The sequence below is a fragment of the Drosophila takahashii genome, chromosome 2L (genome assembly GCF_030179915.1).
Source record: "Drosophila takahashii strain IR98-3 E-12201 chromosome 2L, DtakHiC1v2, whole genome shotgun sequence".
Taxonomy (NCBI): Eukaryota; Metazoa; Arthropoda; class Insecta; order Diptera; family Drosophilidae; genus Drosophila; species Drosophila takahashii.
In genome coordinates, this window is record NC_091678.1 from 21,465,663 (window position 1) to 21,483,546 (window position 17,884).

General features: G+C 38.0%; 2 protein-coding genes across 7 annotated transcripts; one reads left to right on the top strand and one right to left on the bottom strand.

Moving 5' to 3' along the window:
• Nucleotides 1-10: 10 nt before the first annotated feature.
• On the bottom strand, nt 11-3,723 carry grnd (grindelwald). Its single transcript, XM_017156776.3, has 3 exons — nt 3,007-3,723; nt 1,916-2,221; nt 11-1,838 (listed from the first exon to the last, which is right to left on the bottom strand). The coding sequence occupies exons 1-3, from the start codon at nt 3,239-3,241 to the stop codon at nt 1,657-1,659; spliced, it is 723 nt and encodes a 240-aa protein (XP_017012265.2). The 5' UTR covers nt 3,242-3,723; the 3' UTR covers nt 11-1,656.
• Nucleotides 3,724-4,979: 1,256 nt separating this feature from the next.
• LOC108067652 (basic-leucine zipper transcription factor A) lies at nt 4,980-17,007 on the top strand. 6 transcript variants are annotated; one of them, XM_070218123.1, is made up of 10 exons: nt 4,982-5,569; nt 13,322-13,384; nt 13,447-13,585; nt 13,979-14,093; nt 14,153-14,485; nt 14,867-15,097; nt 15,155-15,274; nt 15,868-16,334; nt 16,527-16,635; nt 16,696-17,004. In XM_070218123.1, exons 1-10 carry the CDS (start codon nt 5,494-5,496, stop codon nt 16,810-16,812), a joined length of 1,770 nt encoding a protein of 589 aa, XP_070074224.1. In that variant the 5' UTR covers nt 4,982-5,493; the 3' UTR covers nt 16,813-17,004. The 6 variants fall into 6 exon arrangements, with proteins under 6 accessions (XP_070074211.1, XP_070074216.1, XP_070074224.1 ...); XM_070218129.1 differs by having other exon boundaries at nt 14,153-14,386; nt 16,696-17,003; XM_070218136.1 differs by having other exon boundaries at nt 4,984-5,569; nt 14,153-14,230; nt 16,696-17,000.
• The last annotated feature ends 877 nt before the right edge of the window (nt 17,008-17,884 follow it).

A 17,884-nucleotide genomic window follows, 5' to 3' on the forward strand; every position in this document is an offset into this window, starting at 1 on the left:
TCAAAATATATACATGTTTCCAATTGGATCGAAAGTAGTCCTAGGTTATTTATTTAAGTTTAAGCTTACGTTTAAGGCTGATTTATGAGATTCGTTAGGACAAGTGGAGCATTTTATACACGAAAATATTAATTATAGTATGTAAAGAAACATACAAACATATCTGGCGTGTCATATACAAACGATTAGCAATAAGAACGAAAACAGGAGTTATACTCAAAAAGCCAACTTAACTTAGTATAAGAATTGTGTTTGCCAACGTGGAATACTTTTTACAATAAATGACAGTACCTTTAAGAGTGATTTGATGTTTTATTAAGCATTTAACAGATTTTTGGGTTGATTACTTTTTCCAATTGATAGTTGTCTTCCCGGATGGAAGAGTGGTGAGTAAAAATCAGAATTAAAAAATAAATAATGTATCAGAATTTAATATTTTGTGATGTAGTATTTTAGTTTATTTTAAGGAAAAAGTAAAATTAAAAATAGTTAATTTATCATTCATATTTAAAAAGGTCTACAAAAATATTTACTGATTTAATCTTTTATCATGCCTTTAAGTAAAGTTCGATTTTAAAACAAGAGGGAACGTTATAGTCGGATGCCCCGACTATCAGATACCCGTTACACAGGTAAAGGGAGTGCGAGGGAGATGGAGATAGAGATAGAAAACGTTGATCACGCATAACTTTTTAACGAATGGTCCGATTTGAAAAATTTCTTCTACATTTCGATAGGTATTGATAAACACAATAAAACTGCATTTTTACTTTTCCAAAATACTAAAATTTTTAAAATCGTATATAAGCGATTGTGGGCGTTAGAGGGGGCGTGGCACCATTTTGAAACAAACTTGCGCTGCGTAGGAACTCCTAAAATCTGCATGCAAAATGCCAATCTTCTAGCTTTTATAGTTTCTGAGATCTCAGCGTTCATACAGACAGACAGACGGACAGACGGACAGACGGACAGACAGACGGACAGACGGACATGGCTAGATCGACTCGGCTAGTGATCCTTATCAAGAATATATATACTTTATGGGGTCGGAAACGCGTCCTTCTCCCTGTTACATACTTTTGCACGAATACAATATACCAGTGGTGGCCAGCAGAAGCAGCACACATACAATAAAAGAATGCATTGCTTTTGTGTGAGTGCGAGCATGCACGAATTTGCCTGTGTGCGTGACGTTTTTCAGCTTGACAGTGTACATGTGCGCCGAAAGGCTGCAGCGCGCTGGCAGAGCAGCGGCAGAGAAATTGCCTATCCCGTGGGCCCTGCGCGCTGCCTCTGCTGGCCACCACTGCAATATACCCTTTTACTCTACGAGTAACGGGTATAATTACCTTAAATTAGTAGTACATGTTATACAGCTCGTATTTAATTAAGTATTTTCGGCCGCATTGGTTTTCATAAAGAGAAGAAATAAAACGTGCTTACACCTAATATTAACCAGTATAAATATATACAAATAATCACAAGTTTGTATATAAAGAGCTTATCCTATACACTTGATTGTGTATTAAATATCGAAAGGGGGCTTTTTGCTTAACAATTTACAAGAATATCACTAGTTTCAATGTGGTGCACATTTTGCTTTCGCTGGACTGATTTAAGTTCAAGAGTTCTTTTGAAGTACACATGTTTATGGCTTTAGAAAGCGACGGCAACGGTCGCCGTTGAGGGTTTCTCGGAAATCGGCGTTACTACCATGGCCTGATTATCGTATCCATAACCGATCTCCGTCATAACCGTAGTGGGCGTGGTACTGTTTTCCGCCGGATAGCGAGTGCTCACCGGCGTTGTCATGGTCACAACGGAACCCTCGGCGACACCTGCAATAAATCATGCAAATCATTAAAATGTGTACTACTTGAAAAAACAGACCGGACAGGTAGATCCTTGCACTTACCTGCCACACTGTAGATTTGCGACTGCGCCCGCTCAAGGTCGCCGTGGCGGTTGATGGCACTCATGTTCTGTATAGTGGTGGCATTGAGGTCCTTTCCATTCGAAGTCACCGTTTGAGGATATGCCTTTGATTGCAGGCGGCGCAACAGCTTCTGGAAGAACCGATTGCAACCCACCCACCGAAGGAATTGGAAGGTCCAGCGAACGGCGATCAGAACAAGGAGGATGGTCAGCAGCAAGAGGATCAAATGTTGGGTATTCTGGATGTCCAACATCTCCGCCTTCAGCGGCTCAAATGTCTTGTAAGCTGTGGGTAAAAACACTTTAAATAAATAAGTCGTTAAACAGTTTTGAGCTAACCCTACCAATGATTTAAATTTATGATATAGTAAGATACTTTAACTCTCAAGCATTTCTTGACGAATTTACAAAACCAATTAAGCTCAGCATTTCTTTGTTAAATTTTTAAATCATTTAAAATTGTAATAAGCAAATAAACAGCGTGCATAAAAAGATTTTCATCACTAAGACAAAGTACAAAAAATATATATACAAGCATGATAAAAAAAAGTAGGCGCACTGATAAAAAGAGATGAATAATAAATTTCCGGAATATCACATTGAAATGCGTGCATGCTATCGTGACCAAAACAAAAACCCTTTTTAATCTATCTTTTCAAACTGTACCACGATAGACAAGAAGTGTTTTTCACTCATGATAATAAAATAATAATATAAGTTCTTGTAAATATTAGCTGACTCTATCTTCAAGATTTGCACTTACACAAAGCAAGTGAATCAGAACTGCTCGAACACTAATTATAACTAAGACCTAACTAAAATTGCTAGAGTAAAAATATAATTCACAGTGCGAGTTCTAGCAAATCAATATAAATATATACTATTGATCTTCAAGATACTTAGCATCTTTTTTTTAGCAACTCATGGGAGATGAGTTAATCACCTGCTCAAACCACTGTAATTGCAAAACAATTGAATCCGCCTGGAAAAACCTGATCTCCCATATAACTTTAAAAATTACCCTACGGAACATCTGAGGTAATCTTTGAAGAATCTTTGGGTTTTACTTGCCTGAGCATTCCCTGAGGCACAATGTCGCATCGAAGTTGTGGGTTTGATTATTGCAGACCTCGATGCATGGGCGACAGCGCTCCGTTACAACATAGCAAAATTCATTCACCGGATGACAAATCATTCCATGGCATTCCTTACTGTCTCCATTGGCCGCTGCTACCAAAGAAAAGCTTGGTATCAACGGTATTCCGCCAATGGAAAGCGATAGGGCGCTCATTTTTCTGGACGGCATTTGAAGTATGTTTCGTTTTATTCCGGATATATTGCAGTTATGGCTGAGCGCGGTTTTATGTAACTACTGGGATAAATTGGTTTCCTCCTCGGAAGGTTTTTGTTTTGCTATTTTTAAACGTATCCAAAGTGTGATTCATACACCAATAACGCGGCCCAGACGCTTACTGACTTCTCTTTTAATTGTTGGCTTCTGGAGTCTGAGTATTTTTTGTTGCCTTTATACGTATTCACATGTGTATTGGTGCAAACGAGTTTAGATTGGCCAGGTTTCACAGCATTTTTCGTAGGTTTTCCTTTTAGTTTTTTCACAGCTTTACACGTTTCTTTTAAGCATACTCGAACCACTAATAATTTTATTTATTTATATAATTTAAATACAACAAAATTAATTGATTTTTATCCGTTTTAATATTTTTAACGTTGTTGGCCAGCGTTCACCGAAGCGTTTTGAGCCACATTCAACTCGTTACTGGCTGTAATACCTCGATCGCTCGCTGTTACCAACCACTCAGCACTCACACAGTGGCACCGTACTCAAATACCGACTCATCCGCTCCGTGACTTGACTTTTGTTTACCTTTTTTCACGTCGATTGTGGATGCGAATGTATCTCGATATCTATGCTGAGGCAGGTAACCCAAGTGTTTGTGTATCTGCGATCGTCTGTTTATTTTTTGTTTTGAGTGAAATACTTCCCGACTTCTGAATACTTTGAACCCGGCTTCAGTTGCTTTCATCCCGGCAGCATTTGGACTAATGAATAAAAATAACATCGGGGGAGTAAAATATAAACACAAGTGCCAAAAAATAAAATCTCTCTTACACACTACTATTGCTTAACTATGTTACTATCAAACTATGTGTTTGTGTATCTGCGCTCGTCTGTTTATTTTCTGTCTTTTGTGAAATACTTCCCGATTTCGGAATACTTTGAACCCGGCTTCAGTTGCTTTCATCCCGGCAGCATTTGGACTAATGAAAATAAATAACATCGGGGGAGTAAAATATAAACACAAATGCCAAAATATAAAATCTCTCTTACTCACTACTATTGCTTAACTATGTTACTATCAAAGCCTTGAATTAAAATGATAAATGACTAGCGCTGTAGATCCATATATGTAATTTTCGAGCCAGAGACTTTTTGTTTGTATGTATGTATGTATGTACGTATGTTTGTATGCCTTTTTTAAAGTGATTCAAATTTATTTCAATTTTCTATAAGATTTTTTTTTTGTTTGTAATCTTTGTTTTTATAAAACTATTTCGGATATACATATAGTTAATCTATATTTTCAATATATTTTTATGACAATATTAAATTATACTACTTGACTTACACATATATTTCTCTCAGTATCGATTTTGCGAGGAGAGTCGAAACTCGCTATACCAATTCAAGGGTGTGTGTCTTCGCTAAAGAGCATATTTAATGGCAGCATTGAAGTTCTCTACATACTTTTTTATTCATACGACTGGATTTAATAAAATTTAATAAATGAAATATTTATTTTAATACACAATTTACAAAGAAATATTTAAAAATGTGTTTGTTAAACACTTTAATTAAATTTAAATTTGAATTGTTTTTCAAACTTGGCAGCACTTTTCCCCCTCATAGTTTCCAGCCCTTCCAAGCGCTCTCTCAATCTCTCTGCTCACTTCCATTGCAGTGCCGCTTGCGAGATACTTTTGTATCTGCTTCCAGTGCCCAGCGCCGCTTGCAGTGTTATTGTTACTTCCAGTGTGCTGGACTGGATGGGATGGCCAAGTCAAACAACATCCATTCGCTGAGCGGCTTTCGCTGTTGAATGAGCTGTTTTGGTGTTTTCGTGGAACGACGGCCGCCGGTTTGACGCGTATCTTTGAGATACAAAAATTAAATCGAATCGAATTGCAGCTGTCGTTACGCGCGTGTTGCCGATGGAAATTGTGGAATTATAACAATTATTTCTCGTGTGGAAGTGTGAAAGTGAAATAGTCGCACCAAGAGCGACGCAATTAGATGAAAATATAGTTTGCTCACGCTCTGTATCCCGTGTATTGTTGTATCTTTTGTGCGAGCTCGCTTCAACAAGTAAACCAAAATAAAAAATCACTCGAGTGGAAGGCGGTGCGTCCTTGAGCTCCCATTTTTAAACACCTGCTTTAGAACCGCGATACAGATACTCGATTGCGATTTGATCAACCGAAAGAGACAGCCGCAGCCAGTTAGAAAGAGAGAGAGAGGGGAGCGAGCGGGCGAAAGAGATGAATAATTTCACAACCACAACAGCAGCCGCACCACCAAAGGAAGCGCTGCCCCGATCAGGACATGTTAATGAGGGTAAGCATGGGTTAAGAACCGAACCAACCCGAACCAACGCATTTCGAAATTGGTTGAACATGAACAATTTCGTACGGGGCCTTGGATAATTGGAAATTGATTGGGTTTGAGTGGGGCTATTGAGATGCGGCATCGGGGGAAGGGGCACTGCATAGAAGTGATTAATTCGAGGTCTTTTAGAATTCCTCTTTGACGTTTTCTACCCTTGATTTAAACTCTCTGGGTATTTCTTTAACAAAATTCTCTCGCCTGTGATCAAATGTATTTTTAAAAAGGTTTTTGATATTCCTTTTGCATCCGTATTCCTTAAAAATTCAGATTCTTTTGTTTCTTCAAGAATTCTCAAGCATTATAATTGTTAAACAAAAAAGGGAATTCCTTTCCATTTAGTTTCGACTTTAATATTATTTTTTTTTCAATTATTTTATAATAAAAAAGTATTGCGATGACACATTTTATCTAAAATGTTAATGGTATGGTTAAAAAGTTTATATGAAGAAATAAAAAAGGTTTCTTATTATTTAACTACAAAAAAAAATAATAGGTACTTAAAAAATACATATGAATCAAAAATCCATTACGAAATTCACGAGCCATTCATAATTATGGATTTGCAATCTTTTTGAAGAAATTATTAACGAAAATTATTCTTGCACTTCCTATACCACCATTCATTCCAACGATCCGATATCTTTGAATGCCGACATCAGCAAAAACAAACATTAGAGTTCCCAGAACTTCTTGAGTGTCGTATGTGCCTTGCGGTTCATATGTAAGCTATTTTTCTGTTGATTCAGATGTAAACAAACCCCATCGAGCACGTTTCCCCTTATCGCGTACGACTTGACCTTATGTAACAATCAAAACATTTGCATTGGAAAATATTACAACATGAAAAGCTGGCTCAATCGCCACATTGAATAAGCTCAATTAATTGAAAACCGAATACGAAATGCTCGATGACAAAGAAATGGCTGTTGTGCAAATCCCTGGGACAGCATTTAGTATTTGTTGTTATGCTAATGAAAAAGATTGCCCAAAAGAAGAAAAAATAATACACAGAAGACACGGCTGAAAAAACTTTCTCGACGCTCAGTCACAATCGCAAGAAGTTGGCGAGTTCCCTCTTTTTTGGGGGGTTTTGAAAGTCTTTGTGAGACGATAAACAAAAACAAAGACTGCCAGTCAGCAGCTAAGGAAACCGCATAGTTCAGACCAACGACCGAAAGCGGGCAAAGCTGTGAAGAAAAAAAATTCAGTTGAAAAATAAACAAACACCGAACTCTTATATAGTTTTCTTTTAGACCAATCGAGGGGAAGCCGTGCGATCCCCGCTACAGAAAGGGAAAATATACAGTGTAATTTTTTCTTTTTGAAGGTGCAAAAAATGATTGCCGCCAGCACTTTCCATTTAATGGCTACACTCAACCAAAAAATGAATAAATCCGTTAACTACTGTCAGCACAAGGTTGTAAATCTTTTTTCTTCGTTAAATTATACTTCTTATACATTTAAAAAACATTAAATATGGATATTATTGTTAGTATATACTTACACTTATACACTTTAGGTAAAATACTTTATTGATAAAAAATGTCTTTAACAATCCTAAGGACAACACTTTAATTAATTTTTATTTGAAAATTAAAATTGTGCTTTGACTTTTATACAGCTTTACCCAGTTGTAGACCGATTTCTCTGAGATTTTTCGGCAGTGCAGACATGCAAAAAGGCTGGTTCCGAGCATTTGTATCTTAAAGATACAGCGCGTGCAGCAGGCAACAGCTGACGGTTAGCCGAGGGGATTGCAGCCGCTTCATTTGCGCCCAAGCACGCATGACAAAAGACCCCCACAAAGAGTCGCCCCTCGGTTTGAAATAGCCGTGCCTCCAACTGAAACTCACTCAACTGCTGGCCTCTTTTTTTTTTGCCAACCAGCCTGACTGACAAGTGAAGGGGTTTTTTAGGGGGGGAGCTATGATGGGAAGGGGGTGACGGGGGCACAGCAGCCCCAGCAGCAACAGAAACAGCAGCAGTTGCATGACGAGCCGCCTGAATGCAGTTTATTTCTTTTTGCCTGCATGCCAGGAATGATTCACTTGCCAGGCCACGATGACAGGATGTGCGAGTGCCAGGAAAGAGGGCTCCTCCATTTGGATTTGGCTCTTAACATTTCTATGGGGATAGCACTTAAAGGAAACTCAAACCTCACTCCTTTGTGCCCCTTTTATATCGCTTTGTCATGACTTGCGGTGGCCTATAAAACAACTTTTCAAGAAGCCCAAGTAATGGAGTTCCCAAGGAGTTGGGAGATATTCCACCTCAAGTGCTGCTGAAAGTCTAAATAAACTGAAAAGTATATGCAGAAAATTGCACTTGTATCTAGAACACAAATTTAGGTAATGTAAAGAATACTTGGGGTTCTTATAGCCACTCGACCTATTTTCTTTTTTTTTTGTGTAAAATTGTTGTATGATTTGATGATTCATTAAATGCATATCAATTCTTCTTATATTAATTCTATACTAACACATCCTTAATGGAGTTTATAGTTGGTTAATAGCTATAATGAACAATTTGCCTGGGGCGAAGACTCAGAGCTACTCAATTTGATAATTAGTTTAATATATAAAACTAAATGCTAGCCTTTCCAAAGACTGTGCGTCATAATATTCCAAAAAGGAAACCAAAAGGAACATTATTATAGTAAATATTTAATCAGCCCATTTATTGATATTTATAAAAAAAGATGTAAATGAAGAATTGAAGAAACCAAACGAGGCATTTTAAACTGCTTACTTCCTCTTAGGTTTCCTCAAAAACAGTGAAAGCTTACCTGGCTTAATTCATAAGTATCGTAGCATGAAACCGAAATTAAGTTAATTTTTGGGCTTTGCTTTGCTGCCACAAAGCACAACACTCGAATAGACAATTATTGGCCTTTCCGCTTTGGATATGCATAACTTGGCTTATGAGTGCCTGAGAGGCAATTCAATCAATCAACGGAAACCGAAACTGAACCCGAAATGTGAGTTCATTTGAATGAAATAAGTTCGAGACCGAGACGTTGCAGCCAGGCTAAGGTCAATGTAAGGCTGGCTAAATATACTGCAGTGTGTATCTGTATCTGAGGTGTATCTGTATCTGTCAGATGCAACATTCAAATAGTCGACATTGCAGGCCGCATTTCTCGTCCAGTGGCAGTGGCATGTTCAACAACCTTGAGTCAGGTTTTTCCACTTTCGGCGCCGTGCCTCGTCTTCACTGCCGTTGCAGTTGCAGTTGCAGTCGTCGTCAAGCGTCAACAACATTTTTTCCCGCCGCACACACATATTTTCCTGGATTTTGTTCGGGGGCTCTCTCATAAATTTTCCCGTCAAACTGCTTTCTAATTTTGGCTTTCCACACTTGTTTATAGTTTTTTTATATGCATATATGCATGGGTTTATATATTCATTACCATCTCGGGTTGTGTAACTCTTCACGCGATCGGCGGACCATTCATGCGTGCTCAACCATTTGAACTTGGCTGCCAATCTGAATCGGAGAAATGGGGGAAAACCGAGCTGAAAGTAAGGTGGAGAAGCCCTGCAAATGCAGAAAGACCCAGACAAAAACGCTGCGAACTGTAAATCGACTGGCCAACAAGGTTAATTGAATGTGGCAGGAAAATTTGTAAAGGTTGCAGTGCAAACAGTTTGGCCAAATTGCTGAGAAACGGCAGCTAAACAATTGTTGCTGCCCATATGTAAGTAATTTAGTGCCCCATTTAACTGGGTTCATTGGAAGGGAAAGGGATACGTTGGTTATTTTCAAATACATTTACCCTTTGATTAATAATTTTAAAAATATTTGGGACAATTAGAAATGCAATCTAACGTATTTTCGCTGTAATATCAAAAACATAAAACAACTTAAATAAAAAAACTTAATTAACAGATTAAAATAAATATTGCCAATAACACTATGCAGCATCAAAAATTAACCTCCATGAATGCTATATTTTTGGATTCGTTACGAATTCCCAAGTTAAACTGCGTTTTCCAAAGAGTTCCCCGACGCAAGGATTCTTAGCAAAAGGACCTCAAAGTTCAAAAAATGCTGAAATTGACCAACTTTGCGGAGCTCTCAGAGGCAAATGGATGCATGGCTTGGTTCGAAGTTAAAGTTTTTTAAAAGATACACCCTTTATCTTTCAAACCCCATACATAAAATAATTTTAGGATTTTTTTTAAGGCAGAAATAAATTCCAAAAAGCAACTGAAAAACATACAGCTGCGGTCAAAATAGTAGCAGTGTTGCCGCCTTGTGTTTTTAAAAGTTTCATGTTGTAATTTTTTCTTATCCAATTAGTCTAATAGTAAAATTATAATCAATACAATATTACCAGGAAAAGATCAATTACAACAACAAACTTTTAAATACACCGGGCGGCAACACTACTACCATTTTGATAATAAAGGGTGTATCTTTTAAAAAACTTTAACATCGAATCAAACCATGCATCCATTTGCCTCTGAGAGCTCCGCAAAGTTGGCCAATTTCAGCATTTTTCGAACTTTGAGGTCCTTTTGCTAAGAATCCTTACGTCGGGGAACTTTTTGGAAAACGCAGTTTAACTTGGGAATTCGTAACGAATCCAAAAATATAGCATCCATCGAGGTAAATTTAAAAAGCACTAAAAATGCTGCACAGTGTAATCAAAAGGTATTTCCTGTTTTTTTGTATTTAAAAATTCTATAGAATTTTAAAGCCAACCAATGTCCCCGTATCAACCAACTTTCAGTCAATCTTAACTTTATTCCCAAAATACTTTCCCCTTCCATATTCCACCCCCGTGGAGAGAATTCTTCAGAAATCTTTAGTCCCATGAATCATGCATTTGTTGACTTACTAACCCGTTCTCGAAGCCCCGTTTTTTGGTCAAGTCAATGAAATGCTTTTTGTGACCCACATTGCACCGCCCATTGTGGTGTGAATTTTTGGGCCAGCAAAGGTTAACAGTTGTTATTTTTTGGCGAAAACCCGTTCCAGTGCCAGTTAAATATTTTATTTCCCCCCCAAATGGACAGCCACAATAAGTCAGCTGTCACCGGCGGAGCAGGAAATCGAAAGAATTTCAAATTTGTCGTGTGAGTTTATAGCAACTGGCGAATTCAAATGGCACTAGCAATAAGTTTCCTAGACTTATATGCTGTGCGATTTTTATGCCTCGGTCATTTCCTCTCTCAAAAAAAGAAATACTATTTAACGGGCAACGCATGGAGTACAGTAAGTTAATTTCAGCACAGGTTTTCTTTGTTTTTCCCTCATATATGCATATACATATTTTTTTTTGCTGTGCTGAATGATTTGTTTTCGTATTTTACCCGTTGCCCGTTGTGCATAATAAAAAGCCGCGCTTGCCCGGAGAATTATAAAGCAAAAGCGCAGAGACGTAAGAACAACAAGAAAATCATATACACACATACTGGCACTTATTCGAGACTTTGTAAGTTATATGTTGAAAGCGCAAAATAGCAAGAAACTGATGTTGATTTAAAAAAACCGAAGATTGATCTACACTTTTCAATTTATTTAATCAATTTATTTAAAAAATTAACTATAAACAATGTAAATACTTTTTAATCTCAAAAAATTGTATTAAATTTAATATAATTATCTTAACAAGAAATATATTGAAATATTAAATTAAATATTAATAATATTTCATGTGTACATTAAAATATTTATATCAATCAATAAAGTATTTAAAAATAATAAGTATACCATTCAGTTCGTTTTAATTCTTAAGAATAAATTTTGCTAAGTCAGCGAGATCATATTAAGATGCATGAAACCCCGTGTACATAAAACCCCATTTTTTTCAAATCATTGCAAACAACTGTCTTGAATTACCGCACTCTTCTAGGGTATAAACATAGTGTTGAGTGTGCTGGGGGGAGTTGTAAAAAAGTTGGAGCTGGGGTTTCGAGGGCAGGCGGGGTAAGCAACCTGAGCTGAACAATCAGGCCGAACCACTCAGCAGACCGAGCGGGCCAAGAAAAGTGCGAGTTTGCAAAAAATACTTTGTGTTTCAGTTTATGCAGCGGCACAAAATATTTTTTTTCCTTTAGCAGCGTGCTCGTGCATACATAGAATCCGCTTAGCTATGTATTTACGTGTATATAGTGTTTATGTGCAGTCAGAAATCAAACAACTAAATTGATTATGTCTGCCAGTGCGACGCCCCGACATTTCTGCCCTTCCTGCTGCTCTCGTTGCAGTTTCATTTCAAAGTGCAGTTAATTAAGTGAAATCGCCTCTAAATGCATTAGCTGTTCCGAGAGGCCTAACCATAATTCATTTTCAACTGAAGTGTTCTAATTGCACTCGCCCTGATGGCGTAGAAATCTAGGGTCAGAGTTCAACTAATTGCCAGTTGACAGTTTCAAGTCAAGGAACCTTTAAATTGGAGTCACTATGGGGAGATCTGAGTGTACCGATAAGGAAGTTATGTATGTTGAAAGGAAGAACTCAATAGAGCCACAAGTGTGGGAAGTCAGGGAAGTTATGCGGTCAAAAGTGATTGGGAGCATTAAAATAAGTGTTGAGAGGGAAAAAAATGTATATGCGAGGTACTGAAAAGATCTAATCAGGCACGCAAATTAGCATTAATTTAAGAAAATGTAGAGCGTTACTAAAGAGAAAAAATGATGGTAGAAAAGATAGACAAATTGCAAAACTATTAATCATTATTAGTTATTATTAAAATTTGTTGTTAAAATTACATATAAATATTAGAAACTCAAGAGAAATTCATTTACTACGAATTAGTAAAACTTTTTCCATTTTCCAAAAACAAGCTCTGCTGTCATTGTCAATCAGAAGATCACTTTCATATCTACCTAGATACGAACTATTCATCCGATAACAAGACGTACTTGAAAATACAACTCATAGTCTCATCAGGCCAACAACTTTCCCACTTTGCCACACTTCCACTTTCCAGAGACAGTGACTGAGAGTCGAGGCTCCCCAACTAAATGAAATGATAAATGACAGCAACTCAAACACAGCGCAGAACACCAAACCAGACGGTTTCCATTGCGTGGATCGTCCATTTGTGCACGGAAAAAAATATGTAAAGCATTATGAGTCATCTTGACTTTTTAAGATTTTTCAAATCCAAAATAAGGACATCTATATGTTCAGCTCAAAAGGAATATTTTATTTTAATAATATTAATTTGAAGAGCTATAAACCCAACAGATATTTTCTTCTGTGTAAACATATGAGCACACGACCGAACTCGAACCACAAAGCAAAGTAACAAAAACATATAAATAACCCCAAACGAACCCCAACCAAAATTCTACACACACAATTAAGAGGAAGTTTATACCACGCTTTCGCTTATCAACGAGCTGAGATCGCTCTATGCTCGGTTAAATCGATCAAAATGCTGCCCCAACTCCTTGAAAAAATACCCCACTCCAGCTGCATTACATCTTCAATGGAATTCCTTTGTTCGAGCCCGGTTTTGTCCCCAATTCGAAAGACTGCATCTCGAAGGTGACTCATCGGATTACCGGGGCATCAAGTGGAGCAAACAGAATTTTACGATCTTGCAGGGCTTCATTAAAGATTTGGCCGGTAATCGGATAGGTTCAGCATTAAATATCACTTGTCATTAGATACTGTAATTTAGTGCCATAAAAAGGTGATTCAAGGTACTCATAAATGCTTTTTTCTATCGTTTCCGCATTGCAGTGTGCAAGGAGTGGCTCGTGCGTGAGGATGGCGCTTTGGCCTATAAACTTCAGTCCCAAGAAAGTGAGTACCAGAGGTGGACTAGTGTTCGACCATAAACTAATGCATGAAATCATTTCCGCCAGTCAATGACTTCTACAAGGGAAATCGGTACAGGAACGCAGTGGTTCGCGAGGATTTCCCAACTGCTCTGCACGAACAGATAAAAGAGAAGGAACAGGCCCAGCGAAGGGTGGATGCCTACAGGAGACGTCTAACTGAACAGTAAGTCTTAATATGAATCTGGTTTCATCAAAACCTTTGAAAAAAAATACCTGGAATTCTGGCATTATTTACGAAAATGTTGGAAAATACTTTATATTAGTAATTACTATTACTACTATTATATTACATCTTTAAAATATGTTTTAAATATAATTTTTAAAAAAGACATTTTAGCTATTTCTATTTTTTGACAATATTCAAGCAATAACATTTTTGTTAAATTAATTAGTTGCTTCATTTTACTGAAACATATTTCTAGTCTCTTTATTACCTATTTGTTATTTTGAATACAAATGTTGTATACAATGTGTAAAATTCAAAAAAGATCATTTTTGAAAGTCATTCAAAAACCCTTTTTCATTTTCAAAAGAACTAATTACAATATCTCAACAGGGAGGAGCATGACAAGCGAGTGGCCAAAGAAATTGCTGACAAACTGGAGCGTGATCTGCAGGAGCAACAGCAAAAGGAGCTGCAACAGAGCGAGTTAATAGCCAAGCAAATGCAGGTGAGTGCCCTGGATTTCTTGGTATAACCATATCCCTTGAGTGATTAACTCGATTGCAGGAAATCTATGTTAATTTGCCGCCCGTGCCGCCGCCAGCAACACGAGACAAGAGCCGTCCGCCGCCCCGTCCCGCCAAAGCAAGTATACACCTGCAACAGCAGCAGCAACAATCAACACAGCAGCAACATCAGCCAGAGCCGAGCACCTCACAGCAGGCCAGACATCACCACAGTCAGCAACACCAGCAGCCGCTGCAACTGCAGCAACAACACTTTTCACAAACAGACAACTATGTAGGATTATCGCTTATACCAAATATCGTAGATTTGCCAGCGGCAGCAGCAACATGCACCACTCCCAGTAGAAATGCACAGGCACACAATCAGCTGTTGGTGAGTGATGTCTTATCATCGCAACACCAGCAGCAACAGCAACAACACCAGCAGCAGCATCACTCACGTTTTCAGCCGCAACATCAATCATCATCGCCGGCACGTCGTCCACCAACAAATGCCACCGCATCTGCAGTAACTAACATGCCCAGCACTTCATCCATAACTCAGCACCCACCCACACACACCGCACAGGCAGCTGGCATCGATGAGCTGGTGGACTATGCCGATGTTGCTGACAGCATACGCGACTACAATATCGCTGCCACGAGCACGGCAGCAACATCGGGCAGCGTTGTCGATGCAGCTGCAACATCACTCCAGAAACAGCGCTCCCCGTCACACGAAAATCTCCTAAGAACCGAACCGAAAAAATTTCAGAAATTGTCACCCGAGAAATACGATCAACTGGTGGGCAATTTCGGTTTGGGACCTGCCCCTGGATCTGTTTCTGGATCGGCCAAGGCAGCTGAGAGACACATGCAGCAACACGCCGATGACATTGAACTGTACGTGGATCCCTGCGATTATGCCAGCCTGCGAGAGATCGGACTGCCGATGGAGGAGATTCAGGAGATGAGCAAGAAGCTGAAGCAGGAGCAGAAGGATGAGGTGACTCTGGATACCTACACTTACTCGGAAAATTCTCATAACGTTTTGATATTACAGTTGCTGGCTCGTCGATTGCAGGCCATTGAGTCCAAGGACTGTGTGCGTCAGGAGCACAGGGATCGCCTGCTGGCCATTGAGGCACAGGACAAGGAGCTGGCCAAAATGCTGCAGGACAGGGTAAGAAACTCTGCGATAAGCTAATAATAGGAATCCAATATGAGCCAAATTCGGAGATATGCTCAAAACTAAAAAAGACAAAGTAATCTTTGCTTAAAACTTTTTTAAGTAACGAAGAATTTCCCATTACTATTTTGTGTAATCTAAGCGTAAGCTAAAAAAAAATTTACATATCTCATATCGTAACAGATATAGAAAGGAGTTTCTGGGCTTTTAAAATAATTGATCTAAAATAATAATAACATAATCAAATTACAGATGAATTCCAAAAATTCGTTATGTTATAGATACAACTATTTAGGAATCAGAAAGGTAAATTTAATCCAAAAATGAAATCAATTCAATGTAGTCTTATATTGCGAAGCATATTTTAAATCAAAATCATTTTAGCTCTGTCTTGCTGATGAACTATCATCATTATTATTTTATTTTATGAAATTTTATTGCTATTTTCATGTGTGTTAAGATCATAAGCATTACATTTATATAACAGCATTCTTAAGAATTTTTGATTTAAATTCAGTTAGGGTCTTTCATTTAATTTATTTTGTGTACACCTAGTGTTGAAGTAATATATCGATCTGCCATTTTAGGAGAAGGCCAAAGCCAAGCGGGCCAAGGAGAAAGCTCGTCTGCGAAAAACTCAGCAGAAGGAAGCCGCAGAGGCTGCCAATGGAAACGGTAGTCTGCTCTGTGGCACCAATTCCCATTGTGGTCCTATGCTGCCGCTGCCCCCGGATTGCCTATCCACCACTGCCAATCATTCACAGGCCGACATCGATGTGGAGGCCTACTCCAATCCCATAGACGTGCTCAACAATAGTCGTGAACAGCGGCCCCACAATGGACCTTTGACCAATGGCAGCCTGACCAGAGATGGGGGCTCGGGGTCCAATCACAGTTCCATGCAGAGACAACAGAGGAGCATGGCACCCATTAGGGGGGAAGATGATATCTACACACTGCCAGTGGACAGTTGTAGGCCAGGACCAAGGCCTGTTTCACTACACATGGCAGCGGAGGCAGTGCAACAACTTCAGACCCATAATTCTATGACAAGGTGAGATGGAATTCCAAGCTATTGTATTTATTGTATCAAAAGAAAATAACCAACTATCCTTTGGGATTCAATAAGTTTCAATTTAAATTGTTCAAGTTATTTTAAACTTTGGTCTTTGCAAAACCTATATTTCTTACCTTTTATTTAAATTTATATTTATTATTATTCATTATTATTTCCTTTTTCCCACAGATCCGAGCATTATGGATCCGAGGCCGGTTCGCATGACAGCTCTCATCTGAGTGGACAGGACATATCGCCCCACATGAAATACTCCAAGTCCGGCAATTTTGGTATATATGTATAAAAACACTATTCTGGAAATGTATCGCTATATATTGATGTATATTTCCCATTTCAGATCAAAATGCCAGCCCCACGCCGCCTTACATGCCAATTCAGGGTACTCGACGATCAAATTCAAGTGAAGATCGTAAAAAAAAGTCCAAGGACAAGTGCACGCATCAGTGAACCATAATCACCTATTCAATACAGCACTTATATGCATATGTTTTGTACTCTCTTGACAATGAAATTGTTCAGATCTAAATCATAACTTTTATCGATTTATTCAAATCTTTCTCACATTGTATCTCTAGAACTTAAAAGTAGTTTATAGTTTAAATACATTAAAATCATGTATAGTTTACTCTGTGGTTTCAGTGATTGGTTTAAAAGAAGATATCATTGGGTTTTTAATAAAGATTTTTTATAGATAAGTAATTAAAATTTATTTTATTGTCTGGGAATTGGGGTAAATCAAAACAAAGTTACTACGAGATATATTATTAAGGGGTTACATAGGGTGTTTGGACCAAGCAATCACTTTTCGTGATCTTTTTTTAATTTTTAAAAATTATAAATTATATTCGTGCAAAAGTATGTAACAGGGAGAAGGAAGCGTTTCCGACCCTATAAAGTATATATATTTTTGATCAGGGTCACTAGCCGAGTCGATCTAGCCATGTCTGTCTCTCCGTCTGTCTGTCGGTATAAAGGCTGAGATCTCGGCAACTACAAAAGCTAAGTAGAAGGTTAAGATTTTTCAGACATATTCTTGGGCCTCTTACGCAGCGCAAGTTTATTTCAGCCAAGCAATTTTGTTGTGTATATTTATACCTATCGAAATGTAAAAGACATTTTTCAAATCGGACCATTCATTAAAAAGTTATGCGCAATCAAAATTTATATATCTATCTCCCTCGCACTCTGTTTAGCTGAGGTTCGAATATTAGATAGTCGGGACACCAACCCGACTATAGCGTTCTCTCTTGTTTGAATAGTATTTGGTATATTTTAGCTAAATGTTTCTTTGTTCTCATTATAAAAAAAAATCAATTATATCGAATGCTCTGCTACTAAGTCAATTTTTTTTTTAGACTTCTTCTTCAGAGGCAATACTTTATTAATGCAATTCGCCTATGCAACAATGTCCCACATGCTATCAAAACCATTAGAAGCGCGTCTCAATTTAAATCGAAAATAAAAAAACTGATGCTAGATCAAAATTAGTTGCAAACTTATAATCGTATTATCAAAACAACTTTGTT

Bases quoted from the DNA above. Each gene is read 5' to 3' on its own strand.
- grnd (XM_017156776.3), bottom strand. From the start codon at position 3,241: ATGCCGTCCAGAAAAATGAGCGCCCTATCGCTTTCCATTGGCGGAATA. The intron at 2,222-3,006 runs GCAAGTAAAACC...TTTTACCCACAG, and splicing joins GTGCCTCAGGGAATGCTCAG to CTTACAAGACATTTGAGCCG. The intron at 1,839-1,915 runs GTAAGTGCAAGG...GATTTATTGCAG, and splicing joins GCAAATCTACAGTGTGGCAG to GTGTCGCCGAGGGTTCCGTT.
- LOC108067652 (XM_070218110.1), top strand. From the start codon at position 5,494: ATGAATAATTTCACAACCACAACAGCAGCCGCACCACCAAAGGAAGCG. The intron at 5,570-13,321 runs GTAAGCATGGGT...TCCGCATTGCAG, and splicing joins ATCAGGACATGTTAATGAGG to TGTGCAAGGAGTGGCTCGTG. The intron at 16,628-16,695 runs GTATATATGTAT...TTCCCATTTCAG, and splicing joins CTCCAAGTCCGGCAATTTTG to ATCAAAATGCCAGCCCCACG.